The 14,093-nt window shown below is 38.2% G+C and overlaps 1 protein-coding gene across 2 annotated transcripts in view; it reads right to left on the bottom strand.

Annotated features, from left to right (window-relative positions):
* Positions 1 to 10,201: 10,201 nt before the first annotated feature.
* Positions 10,202 to 14,093, bottom strand: part of LOC113234492 — a 24,352-nt gene continuing 20,460 nt past the window's right edge. For both annotated transcript variants that reach the window (XM_026469827.1, XM_026469828.1), the window contains one exon: positions 10,202 to 11,231. In XM_026469827.1, the coding sequence (XP_026325612.1) occupies positions 11,226 to 11,231 (6 nt within the window). In that variant the 3' untranslated portion in view covers positions 10,202 to 11,225. The remainder of the gene's footprint in view (positions 11,232 to 14,093) is intronic.

The raw sequence follows: 14,093 nt of genomic DNA, 5'->3' as shown, positions 1-14,093 counted from the left end.
TTTTTTTTTTTTTTTTTTTATACCTGACAGGCAAATGACTCCACTCCACCTGATGTTAAGTGGAAAGTGGTATCCAAACGCGAAGGAACCTAGTGCAGCGATGGAATCCTCACTGCACTAGCCGCCTCCACCCTGCCTGCCTACAATATGCCTCTTCACGCCTCGTTTGAAGGACCCCATATCATAAGAGGGAGGGAAGACATGTGCCGGAAGGGAGTTCCATTTGTCAACCGTGCGGTAGAGAAAGGAGCCACCGAACCTTTTAGTACGCGATGGAATGCGGCAGGTAGTGAAACGGTGACTACGAAGGCCAGCACGCGTGCTTCTGAGCAGGAACGGGGAAGGGGGGATGAGGTTGAACAGCTCCTCAGAGCACTCACCATGGTACATGCGGTAAAAGGCGCTAAGCGATGCAACATCTCTACGCAGTTGCAGAGGTTCAAGGCGTGATGAGACCTCTTCGTCGCCTATAATTCTAGTAGCACGACGCTGTAATTTGTCCAAGGCATCGAGTAGGTACTTGGCGGAGCCGTCCCACAAGTGCGAACAATACTCAACGCAAGACCGGACCTGTGTTTTGTACAGCAGGCATAACTGGTCCGGCGTGAAAAAACGTCGCACCTTGTTCAGGACTCCGAGTTTCCGTGAGGCTGTTTTGATCACAGATTCGATGTAGCTCCTTGGATTCAAATCACAGCAGATTTCCATACCGAGCAAGGTGAAACTGCTCTGAGGTGAAAGTGCTGTGCTCATCAGAGAAGGCATGGGAAGGAACGGCGACAATTTTGTTGTTAACCAAATTCACCTATGCTCCATTCTTTTACTGATCTTGTTCGAGTCTTCTATTAGTAGTCTTGACTATATAATGTTTCAGATTCACAACAATTGATCTCGCTTTGACAATTCGATATGGTGCCATTAATCACCCCATCAGAGATACATATCTAGTTTTTAGAGATTACTTGGTTGTTAGGTATGTGACACCCGGCTAACGTGGAATTGTTTGTGATCTTGTTACTGAAGTGAGGTTCATCTTCATTGTAGCTGATTTAAATCGACTCACCCAAGCATAGTCATAGATTTATCGATTTTTAATCGTTGTGAAAATTCGAGTCGTTCGGCATTCATTTTGTAGATTAGTTACGACAAGTGCTAATAAATCGCATTAGCGTCGAGTTATTATAGAAAAAAAAAAATTAAGTTTAAAACTGTTTATTTCTATATAAAAGAGTACAATTGTTTTCCTTACTAAAGTTATAATCTTTACAATAAGATTTTAGCACTTTAGTTAGTTTCCCACCTTAACCTACATGCACTTCAATTTGTTTACTTACCATAAATCTAATTACTGTAAACATTAAAGGTCAATGACTATAAATCATTTCTGTGTTGATCTACAATAAGATAACGCTTTACATTTCTTTTGGCTTGCTTTTTCTTCCATTTGCGATCTTTTCCACAAAATTAGTCTGTACTCCATTCAATACATTGCTATATTTCGGTAATTGAAATGTACTCTCTTTAGGCAATATACGTAGACTTGGTGCCCTCTATTTTCTTTCTATATGTAAAATTTTTTGTTTATTTTCAGTTACTATAGCTAATTTAACATTCTCATAGACATTAAGCACTTTACAATATTGAAATAATTTTTCATACTTTATTTTTAGAGGTACTATATTCTTTAACAATCTTGTTTGTACGTCCTCTCATAGCTGGAGAGGCCATAGCTTACTATTGATTCAGACATTGACAAATACAGTAGTCTCAGGGTCGTATTCCAGAACTCTACTCAATGCTCAAGTCAGGATTTGAGACTCTCGTAGATTCTTAAGGCACGTCTTTCTAGCGGTAGTCCCCAGTAGCACCCTGACCCTGAGCTGAGATCCGTGTCCACTTAAGCGACCTCATGCCTGCTACTTGCTTTTAATTTAGTTTTAATTTTTTTTATGAGTTAAGAATCTATATCTCGCCTTTTCTTACATCCGATGGCGCAGTCAAGCATTCAGCGGCCATTTGCAAAGAGCCCCTCAGTAAAAGAACTTTATGTCGAATCACCGGGCCTATGACTGGTACTCCAGTGTTTCCACTTCCGCTGGGATACTTGGACGAAAGCTTGTAGAATTCGTTGTTCGTTTTCGTATATCGCCGTCTGCCGCTTCCGTCTCGTGAGACGGTTTGCTGATATCGGGGATAACTGCGATTGCGCCTCTTATGTCGTAAACGCCGATTTGTATTTGGGAGACGCAGGTGTCTTACTACACGTCTCCCTTTCTTCGTACCCATTTTTACAGCATACAAATTTAGTGCTTTACCTACAATTCTATATGATCATAGGGTATCTACTACGACTTCGCTGGCTCAGCGACCCGAAGTGGATTTTGGCCTCCGACACCTACGCCATTTTTGTCGATCTTGTGCCATTTCGACCATTCGGACACATTCATCTCCCAGCGATATCTTGGAGGGCCCACTGGACGATGACTCGTAGGTTGCCCCAAATACGATATCTAGTAAAATAGTTAGGGTATCTAGGAAAATATTTTTTTCATCCAAAACTGAGGGCGTACTCGCTCGGGCCTGAAGCATTGTACAACATATTTAGTATACATTTTTATGTATGTACTTTTGACATTTAGCGCTTTTCCCATTGTAAGTAGTTAGCTGGGTCTTAGGGCTCATTCAGAGTGCAGGCGAGGGCGCGCGAGTCTTTTTTTTGTCTTGGCGTCTTCCCTTTCACGCTAGACCAAGCACTGTGAAAGGTACGGACGGGCACACTCGATCCGCCCGTACCTTTCACAGTACTCGGCAACGAGTGTCTACGTGCATTTGATTAAAAGAGCCATTCATAATCCTGCATTGCAGTCCGTTTTGCCATCCGCCGCGTAATGAAGGACTATAAATGTAGTCGCAGTGTGTCTACACATGATAGTGTGTGAGCAGTCGACTGCCATGCAGGTAGTAAATGGGCCGTTTTACACGCACACGCGCCCGCACCCGCGCTAGCCGTCACTCTGAATAAGGCCTTAGGAGGTTAATGTCGCCCATTATTTTAGTTCTTATGTTAGTAATTAAAATACATATTACGTGTTAAAATATAAAAAACATTGTTAAATCGCACCCACAATAACAAGTAGCAGTAGAAGTCCTTGTGAAAGAGTTCAAGTTCAGGGAAGTACTGCCACCTTACCTATTTCTGCCGCCAAGAAGTAGTGTAATCATTACTGCGTTCCGATTTTGAAGGGTACGGATTCTGGTGAAATTGCGGGCACATGGGACTTGTCAACTTTGTTCAGGTCTTTGTGAATTAAAGTTCTGAGTTGTACTGCAACTGTGATGGACAGGCGAGTCGCTGAATTTTTAGGACACTGGCAAACTAGATACTAGAACCTGATTCAAAACAATACGTATCACGCGGCCATGGGTGCTAGGATGCTGATATGGCGTCAATATTTCGTCAACCAACAAGATCCCAGTTCTGCAATAATGGTACCTAAATACTTTTACGTTGTTTTTGATTGTTCTAAAATTTACGTGTAAAATGAAAACTTAGGAACGATGAATTGTTATCATTTATTACGTACTATATTTCCCAAACAATAATAAGCGCTACAGCAAAAGTTATCATTTTATAAGTACATTTTAAAACAAACTGTCAAAAACGACAAAAAGATCTTTGGGCACCATTTTCGTAAACCTATGATCGTGTTGGTTGACACGTAGTTGCTTGTCAGCATCCTTGTCTGATGGTGGCATTTAACATGGTTGTTCGTATTTGCTGTTGCGTATTGTTCTTAGAAAAATGTTTGACATACAGATAAACATGCAAACACTGACATGTATGACCGTCTACACATGGAACCCGATAATGCAGGGTTCACGAATCTTTCACTTGTGTTTTTCGCTAGCTTACGTGACTCGCTTCGCGCATACGCAAAGATCTCTCGCGTACGCGCAGGTAAACTGTTCACGAGTCGCTCGCTTGCGCCGGCCGCTTGCTTTTCGTCGGATCTCTTTGCGTTTCATGAGTTTGATATCTAGGAAGCTTGATATTTCCACGCAAGCAACAAGGAACGTTTGCGGAGGACAGCACCACTGGCCAATCACAGAGCAGCAGCCGGTTCCAGTGTGTCGACAACCCAAACAAATTTTTCAAACAAAAGTTTACTTGCGTATTTGGCTGCTTGGATGGGCGTCGAGAAACCTACCGGCGCGCGCTGTTACGCGGGTTTGGTGTTCGCTGTACTTGTCAAATAGGCAAACAGGCAAAAATACTTTGTTACACAAGAGATCTAGACATGGAGATTGTTTGCCAATTACTCGTATATCAAATGCGTAAATATTTCAGAATCTTGTTTGATATGAAAAACAATATTATTGCGATGTTTTTTTAGTTTGTTATTGTGGATGCGAAATATATCTATTTGTTTTAAAATTTTTATGTGACAATTTTGGATAATATTGTTGTAAGGTAAAAAAGAGTTAAAGTTAACTATATGGTTTGACAAATTGATTGCCAATTGCTTATGTACATGTGAATATATGATCTATTGTGATAGCTTAGACTACGTCTATCCAATTATTACTTCTGTCTCTCCATCCGAAAATACAGAACAGATAATGCAGTGTTGGTGTGCATATTATGTTGATTTTATATCGAGTTCTTAGATTTTCCCGATCGTTACACATACGAAATGAAATTATTTCTTCGGGTCTAAATCGCGTATATTTGTTTTTTTGAGACCCATGATGCGAATGAAGCTTCATACTCATCGAGTATAATAACCAGAAATGTCATTAAATTTGTTTGAAAACTATTCTGCCATATCATTACGGTGACAACTGCGCTCCGATTGGCCAGCCCGAATTCGAAACAATTGACGGGTATCGTCCAAATCGACCAGTTAACTTGAGCTTTGCAATAATGGACGCAAATTGCAAAATTACATATTTAGTTACCGATGAAATTTGATTTGTTTATTTTGTAATTAGATATTTTGCTGTTTGCCCCTCACCACCGAATGGAACAGCACGCCATTGTTAGATACAATTTATTACAATAAATACAGAATATTTTCGGAATATACGGAGACGTACACACAGGTCAATTGTTATTTCAGTGCAATCGAGAGTTGACATTTATAAGTGATGTATCACTGATGAGTTACCAGGAATGTATGGCCCTTATTTTGTCTCTATTTCTGGTTATATACTCGATGTTCATACTTGACATTTTCTTTTAACTTGGTCGAGTATTATTTATTTGACAGTAATTATTTCGGACAGATGTCGGATGGAGAACGCGCGAGGACTAATGTATGCCTAAATGCTTAGATATGCCGATGCCGATGCCATCCATAATTGCCATCAGTGTGCGCTTGCTTCTAGGGAAACAAGAGGATCCCCTGCAGAGCCATCCCGTCTGTGGGCGCTGAGCCATAATGGGGAAAAAGGTCTTAGTTACGGATTTCGTGCTTCAGAAGTAAGGGCGCGTGTATACGCTAAGAAAATTCGCCGAGTCTATGCAAGAATTCATGTCGTTTCTACACACGAACTGTCTACACAGCCTCGGTGCCGGACAAGAAAAAAATTTTGTCATGGCGCATTGTCTGTAAACGAACGTTTATGTGCGTGGACTGATTTTGCAAAGTACCACTGTTGCACCATTAGTAGAGGAACGACCCGTATTGTGGGACAAAACCTTAGAGAATTATAAAGATAAACGATGTACTTTTGAGGCGTGGAGAGAAATATTTATTATTCTATACATATAATTTGCAATCACTATTTTTATTTTATTAGTAGTCTATATATTTCTTCACACAGTCGGTAGTAAAACGACAACTACCTGGAAGTTCACTGCACGTTTACCCTACACACGTCTGCCCGAAAGCATTCGTATCGTGTATATACTCATCATTTTCTTGTCTGCAACAGACACGAAATGTTTTCGTGGCTGGATCCGACAAAATTCTTGTCGTGTACAAGGCCATTCTCGTCTTTTCCGTTGCAGACACGACGAATTTCTTGTGTACACGCGCCGTAAGTCCCCTGGTCCCAAGGTCACACGTAAAAAAGTCTGCAGTCTGCGAGCAGATCCGAAACAATAGTTTTAAATCCTATGTTGTTTTAAGTTAGTAAAAGTTCAAAGTAACTAATATGACTATGGCGCTGGCAATCAATTTGGATTTAAGATATCAATCCCGTCAAGGGTATAGTCAACTTTAGTCCATGGTTATTCTCAAAAACATTTTAATTACGCTGATGATCATACGTTGATACTTAATATTCTACATAATAGTTTGCAGTAAGGTATTGGTTAACCTCCCAGCGCTGTATCTCGCGCGCGGCCTTCACGGATTTGGCCCCACGTTGGGCGCCAATTTATAGTAAAAATGCGGTTTGGATTTAACGAAAAATTTAATGGATAACTTATTGCTGATATTCCATGAACACAATAAGGAGATTTGAACACAATAAGAAAAGGTATGTAGACTGAAAGTCGTGTATGTGGAGTCTAGTCAATATGCAACTGCCAGCGGATCCACGCCTCGGGCGACCGACGTGGGGAGGTGAAACGAAAAATCTTACTACAACTTAAGTTTAAATATCTTAACATGCAAATTATAGGATAATGACAGATTGTCAAGTAGGACGTTTGATCAACAGCATTTTTTTGAGAATAACCGTGGAATGTCAAATTAGCTCTCTTCATTATATACAGAATAAACATGGTTTACAATTTTCCGTGACAGTGACTTTGTCCAGTTGGAAGAAAACTCTTATTTCGGCATAACCATCTGAAGTTTCGCGAAATAATCTTTTGCTTGAAACTTCAAAACTATTCTTTATAGTTGACGTTAATCTTAAAATGAATTGAAGTTTCAAGTTGAAAAAGTCGAAAAAGGATATTAATATCGACACCACTAACGTGTCAAACATTACACTGTATTTGACCTTTCCCTTTGTCAGCTTGTGAAATCAGATATATTCGACAATTACTGTGAGAGGCCAATAATTAGTCAATAAGCAGTATTTTATACGAGGTCCGTCCCAAACATGTCCCAAAAGTATCTGAACTTCGTCCGTTATTCGGCTCTGGGTCTAATTGACATAATCCGGCTCGTGTCACCCTTCAAAGTTTGGTGCTTACACATCCCGAAGCAGTTGTGATCGGAATAACTTTCCTAAGTAAGCTACACGCCTGTCCATAACAGTTAGTGTCACTCAGAGCTTTAAATTGCAAAGATCTGAGGGGCACTACCACCGCGCCCGTCACTCTGAAACATAAGTTGACAAGTCCCATGTGCCTGTAATTTCACCAGCACCTTTACCCTTCAAAACCGGAACACAGTAATGCTTACATTACTGCTTGGCGGCAGAAATAGGTAAGGTGGCAGTACTACCCTGTACGAACTCTTCCACAAGGAGCTCTACTGCTATTAATTGACCTGAATTCTTAATCTTAATTGAAAATTCCGCACAAAGGGCGTCGGTTTGGCGACTAGGAGACGATAAAAAATTCTACAAGCGCACTGAAGGCTATTTCCAAAACTGACTTTCATAACTGCTTCTGGATGTGGAAGCATCGATGGGAATGTGTTATTTAGTCGAATGGAGATTAAATTGAAGGATGCCACGAGTCAGTGTTTCCCGTTGATCATATTGATGGTCAGACTGATCTGGGATCTAAAGGGATTTTTTTCCCCCATTGTCCAGATTGATTTGACAACTAGTGATTCGTCAGAATGACATACAAAAATGTATAACCATGAACAAAACAGCTTTGCATTTTATCGAGTCGGGTATGTTTAATAGACGGAATAACGGACAAAGGTCGGACACTTTTAGGACAGACCTCGTACATAATTCTTTCAAGTTCCACACAATGTGACTCGGATGCAGGATGTCTAAATAGGCGACGCCTTAAGCATTGTGTAAGCTTTTGAAAATGTTTTTTACCACTTCTTAGCAAGCCGCGAAACGTACAACGACCTAGTACCTACAAAATGTACAAAGGTAACCTATCACAAACTCAAATGGTTTTTTTTCGGATTACTGATTGGTAACCATATACAAGCCATGAAACATGACATGGCCGTTGAACAATGGTGAGGAAAAAAAAACAATGGTCAATCGTTAGAATGTGCGTTAAAATCCCTTTTGTGGCTTTGAATTGACGTGAACAAATCTCGGCGTTCACAAATCGTATTTAGACAACATAGACACTGTACTGTAAAACTAATATAATATAAAAATAATATCAGCTATGTATTACTTATAAGGATTTATTAATAAAACAAAAATAATAAACGAATGACTCTTATTTCATGATTTATCTCTGAACTACAACAATTTATAAGACCGAACACTTTTAACATAACAATAATAATATAATTTTCTATAAAAAATAGTTGCTTCCTTATTCCAAACAATGTTTTTTTTATATATTTCCGTTTTATTTAGTGTCTCTAAAAACCAAATGTGTAAAAAAACAGCCTATAGTAAATATAGCTGCCGATGCCTAATATCTTGTAGAAGCACATCCTATTTGTCTATTCAACTTCACAAGAGATTATGTACACACAAAACACTATGCGGCATGTCCCCAGTTTTTGACTGCCTAGGTTATTCTGCAATTACTTTAAAAGCAGTGTGTTTTTGCTAAATTTCGCCGGACAAATTTTATACGTTTTGATTAATCTAATGCGGAGGAATTCCGTAATCAATAAAATCAACTTTAGGCTAAAAAATTCGGACGAAACCTTTTCAATTTCGCATACAAAATTGCATCACTGCATTTAGTTCGTCCTACATTTTTTTTACATTAAGTGCATACTACTAGTAAAAACGTGGCTAGGTGACAAAATATTTTTTCGAGATATCATAAAAAACAATAACCCAGTTTTGAATATTCAAATTCTTAAATGATATATCAGCTATGCATCGATAGGTTAATTTTAACTGGTTTAAACGACAATTTTGTGCTCTATCTTTTGCTATTTAAAATGGATGTTTGACCATTTGTCACTTAGCCACGTTTTACGTAATTACGGCAGACATACGCTTCATTCATGTCGAAAATTCGTAGAACAGTAATTTGTTTTGATAGCACAAATGCTGTGTTGAAGAGCTTGCGGATTTATAAAAAATAATCATTTATAAATAACGTTTTTAGATTACAAGTTTTTAGATTTTCTGTTTTTATATTAAATAGAATAAAATATAATTTTTGTGCCAGAACCATGACGAACTTTTGCTAGTATCTACTTTAAAAGGAACTGGGAACGATTCGACATCACACGAGTTTGCTTATTACGACTTCTCATTAGGTGAACTAGTTTCCATAATATTAGGTGAACTAGTACCTTGTAGTTCGGTGTTTAATCTCACTATTACAAATTATCAGTCAGTTCGATTAATTTTGCCAAATTGCATTTGAAGGAGCGCAGAATCAAATTGATTCTGAAGATTTCACTAATTTCTTATTACATCGGTCAATATTCATAATCAATCAATTATTGTTGTTTGAGTAATTCCTTCCTAGTATCCCAGTAATTTAATGAAATTTTTTTAATAGTCATTTTACCTTTTACAACATTTTTGGTTTATGGTCTATAGCGGAACCAGCACAGGTACTCAATTTGGGCCCCCGCCTCCAACATTTAAAGCTCAATTTTTTAACAGTTACTTTTATATTTTGTTAATTTTGGGATACGATTGCGGTTTTTTTTTATCTGGAGCAGCACATGGCACATTCTTTTGTATTTTACGGAAGCTTATTTGTTTCACAGGTTAATCAATTTTTTTTTCGCATGGTGGATTGACTGTGGCACTGGTTTTCAATGAGCCCTAAGCTGAAATGGGTGACAGACGTGTGTGTCGTAAAATAAAATAAACTCAAAATTTATGTGTATCTAGCAAGAGGCATCTGGTACAGGACGATACAACCGCGACCTCCTCGAAGGCCGTGGTTTAACGGCGCGGGCCTGTCCAGGGAATCTCTTGTTTCAGCATTTAGAATTAGATCTGGTCACATTCCACTAAATAAATTTTATCACTTAATAGGTATCAAAGTCTCGCCCCTCTGCGATTACTGCAAAAGAATAGAAGACCTGATACATCTGTTAGTGGAGTGTGACGACACTAGGGCCGCACGAGTAGGATTTGGAATTGAGGAGATTGGACGTAATGGTAACGTGGTGACGTGGTGACGTGGTGGTGGTGACGTAATGGAGACATAAATAATGTTTTGGGAAACCCCTTACAGAAAATAGCCAAAAAGATTTATACTTACGTAACCTATTGCATCAAATCTAAAAATGCCCCTAACTGACCACGCGGTTTGAGATTCCCTATGAGGCGTAAGGCGGCATAAACACAACGTAGTACAGTATTAAAGGCCTTGTTAAAAATTAGGAAGAAAAAAAATTGTGCATGCGTTCTTTGTGTGTATATACGTAAGATTGTAAAAGCACATAAATATAGCAAAAAAAATATATACCCACTGTGTGCGTTTACAATGTGGTGACTTAATTACGTAACAAATAAAATTATACAACGCGCGGACGGACGCACGGTAGGGGACTTCGCATAATGTATAAAAATTGCTTCGCATAATATATAATAATACTGTATAGTTTAAAATAGATATGCTATGTGAACTATCTATCATCAAAGCCTTTCAAACATTTGTACAGACATTGATTGTTATTGCTTTCGCCTCACTAAACTCTACTAGAACTATGTAGACGCTACACACTTTGTTTAAATACTTTGGCATTCCAACGCTTCCGTGTTCCAGAAATGTCTGTATGCCTCACATTGTTCAGAATGTAATCAAGTTTTAACGTCTCTAATTTTAAATATTAAATCAAATTCACTCAAAAATCGATTACAGTCTGTGAATTTCGTATACGTTGTTGTTCTTTCGACTCCTTCTTCTAACAGTGATTTTGCCAGAGAACCTTTCGTCCAACATATCTATGTAAATTAAATCGGGCGATTTTGGTCTGTCCGTTAAAAGTTGGTCTAAGGCAAGCAATAAATTTTGCTCTTCGAGCTTCGCCCTCTCTTGTTCCGTGTGCGTCGAAACGGCTGCAAGTTTAGTGTTGACCCAGGCTTCGTAGTAAGGCTTCGTGTGGTTGTCAATCGAGGATGGGGCCCATTTCGCAACTTCAGTGTCCGGCCCTGGTCGTGAATACAAGCTCTCTAAGCGTGGGGAACTACACCTGTGAATAATAAATAAAATTATACCTATTACATTATCCGGTCGAGTTAATAAAAAGCCCACACTCACACCAATCGATACTTTGGGTTGTAACATCGAGTATATAACCAGAAATTGAGAGGAAATGTCATTGAATTTGTTTGAAAACTATTCTGCCATATCATTACTGTGACAACTGCGCTCCGATTGGCCAGCCCGAGTTCGAAACAATTGACGGGTGTCGTCAACTGTTTCACTTCAAATCGACCAGTTAACTTGAGCTTTGCTATAATGGACGAAAATTGCAAAATTACGTATTTAATATTTAATTACCGATGTAATGTAATTCCGTTTGTTTTGTAATTAGATGCTTTGCTGTTTTTCCCACACCACCGAATAGAACCGCACGGCCTTGTTAAAGTATCTTTATTACAATAAATACAGAATATTTTTTGGAATATACGGAGACGTACACACAGGTCTGTAGTTGGTCTGTCTATATTTCAGTGCAAACGAGAGTTGATATTTACAAGAGCTGTATCGCTAATGTGTTACCAGGAATATATGGCCCTTATTTCGTCTCTATTTCTGGTTATTTACTCGATGGGTTGTAAAGATGAAACGGGTATCCGGTAATATCCGGCCTATTTTTACTATTCGGCCGGATACTGGATAGTAGAACAATTTCCGGCCGGATACCGGATGTTCATAGTCTGTGCGCCAAATAAATTTATTATAGATGATAGTAATAGGATTAACAGAAACCGCGGGATCGTTGACAATCTGTTTGTTACTTGTAACTCAAAGAACTATGAAATTAGATAACGTTATCTGTAAATTTTGTACTCAAATTTCAATAAAGAATAGAAATAGTTTATTACTACGCCACAACAAAAATATACACAGTAATAAAATGAAGATAAAAAAAAGATGAAGCTACATAAAAACAAAAAATTAAAATAAAAAATAACCGGGAAAAAAGGAATAAAAATAAAATCATACACAACAACAAAGCAAACATGAAATATTTAACACAATTAGATTAAGTGTCATGTGCGCGGCTGTGGCGTATGTAACAGGATCCCACTCAGCTATTGTCACCACCGAGATAAGGCTGTGACGCTGATTTTCAGTGGGCCCTAAAACCGAGTGAGTACCGGACGTGTGTGTCGCGAATATATGAGTAAACTTAAATAAATTACGTAAATATTGGTGTGTTGTGTTCAGTTATATGTATAGAATACTTAAATAATGATTTTGATACATATATAAAGTGATAAGTGTATGAATGTAGTGTCCAACGTTTACAACAAACAAAATAGAACTTATTTAGTTTAAAATGAAACCGATTGTGAGATTTGTGTCAAGTGAACTACGCAAGAAGAGAGGGTAGGCGCGCGGGAGGGGTCCCCGGCTTACGAGCACGAAATACTGACCTCACGAGCCAATAAAAGTGCAACCCACTCCATTGTAAACACTAAACAGGTTTTGTCCTACGTCGTAGGTAATTAGCTCATAAAGTTCCGTTCATAAAAACAAACTATGGTGGATGAAGACCAATTACTCTGCATTAAGTTGTAAAAGTTCTATTTATTTTAATAAACGAGACCAGCTTCAGACAACAGTTTTTCACAAAATTTTGCAAGCTTTGTTAATTTTTAAGTACTACTTGTTATTGCCAGACGACCAAATGAAAGGACCAAACGATTACAATTGATTTGAACTATCTTCAAATACAATATGTACCTACAATAATGAAACGTGAAAGTAGATTAAATTTTAATATAGCCAAAGAATGATGTAGTGCTTTTTTCCTTCTCCACCGTAAGAAATTTGCATTCGGCACACAAAAAACAAACGGCACTGATATTAAAATATTGCTGAATTTGCGATTTTTTCACTGTTATTTTTTTACGGCAGTTGGCCAGACATACGGCAGCCAGATATCCAGCTATTCGGTCTATATGCTAGCCGGATATTATCCGGCCTAGATGCCAGCCGGATACTATGCGGCTATCCGGCCCAGGTGCTCGCCGGATATCCGGTATTCGATCAAATCACTATCCGTTTCATCTCTATTGTGAAGGTAAGTTTTATCAAAAATGTGTTAATGTTCATCCAGGGAACTACTGCCACCTTAGCTATTTCTGCCGCCAAGCAGTAATGTGAACATCTCTGCGGTTCGGTTTTGAAGGGGTAAGGCGGCTTACCACGGCCCGTGATCGTGGGTCGCGTGACGAGCCGCTCGGTCTGATTGAGATCGCGATGTTGTCTGACAATTTGCGTACTCAAGAATTTATAATTTGATGTTGCTGAAGATTCAAGTGATAACACCCGTTCATAAAAAGAACAAATTTGACGATTTATTATAAATATAATAAACAAAAATAATTTATTATAATTATTTATAATTTATTTCATTTCATTTTAATTTATTAGACAGGCACCTTAATTTATCAACTTGAATAATCTTCGATACATAATCTGTCGGCTCGACGCTTCGCTACAGTAAGATATAAAAAAATGGATATTGCAGTTATTTGTCTATGGTTGCCTAATAAAAAGAAACTTCGTAAGTTCGTAGGTTCACGCTTAGGGGTGAATTTCACTTTCCGAATTTCAATGGCACTTTTTGAGTGATTTTTGTAAAACCCTTTTTTCTTTTGGTTGTAAGGTCTTAAACGTACAAATAAGTTCAAGCATTGTCAATAATAATAAAATCACAGAAATATTTAAGTTAAATACAACAAAACACGATATTTTAGGTCACAGGAATGAGATTGCAGTAACACGAATGATTTTCTCATAAACATAAATGAAAAGACGGCATAGTAATGAGAAATTATTATTACAACACACATTTTATCGTTCACAAAAGAACATT

The sequence above is a fragment of the Hyposmocoma kahamanoa genome, unplaced genomic scaffold (genome assembly GCF_003589595.1).
Source record: "Hyposmocoma kahamanoa isolate Upper Pololo Valley unplaced genomic scaffold, ASM358959v1 84, whole genome shotgun sequence".
Taxonomy (NCBI): domain Eukaryota; kingdom Metazoa; phylum Arthropoda; class Insecta; order Lepidoptera; family Cosmopterigidae; genus Hyposmocoma; species Hyposmocoma kahamanoa.
This window is presented reverse-complemented; position numbering and strand designations above follow the sequence as displayed.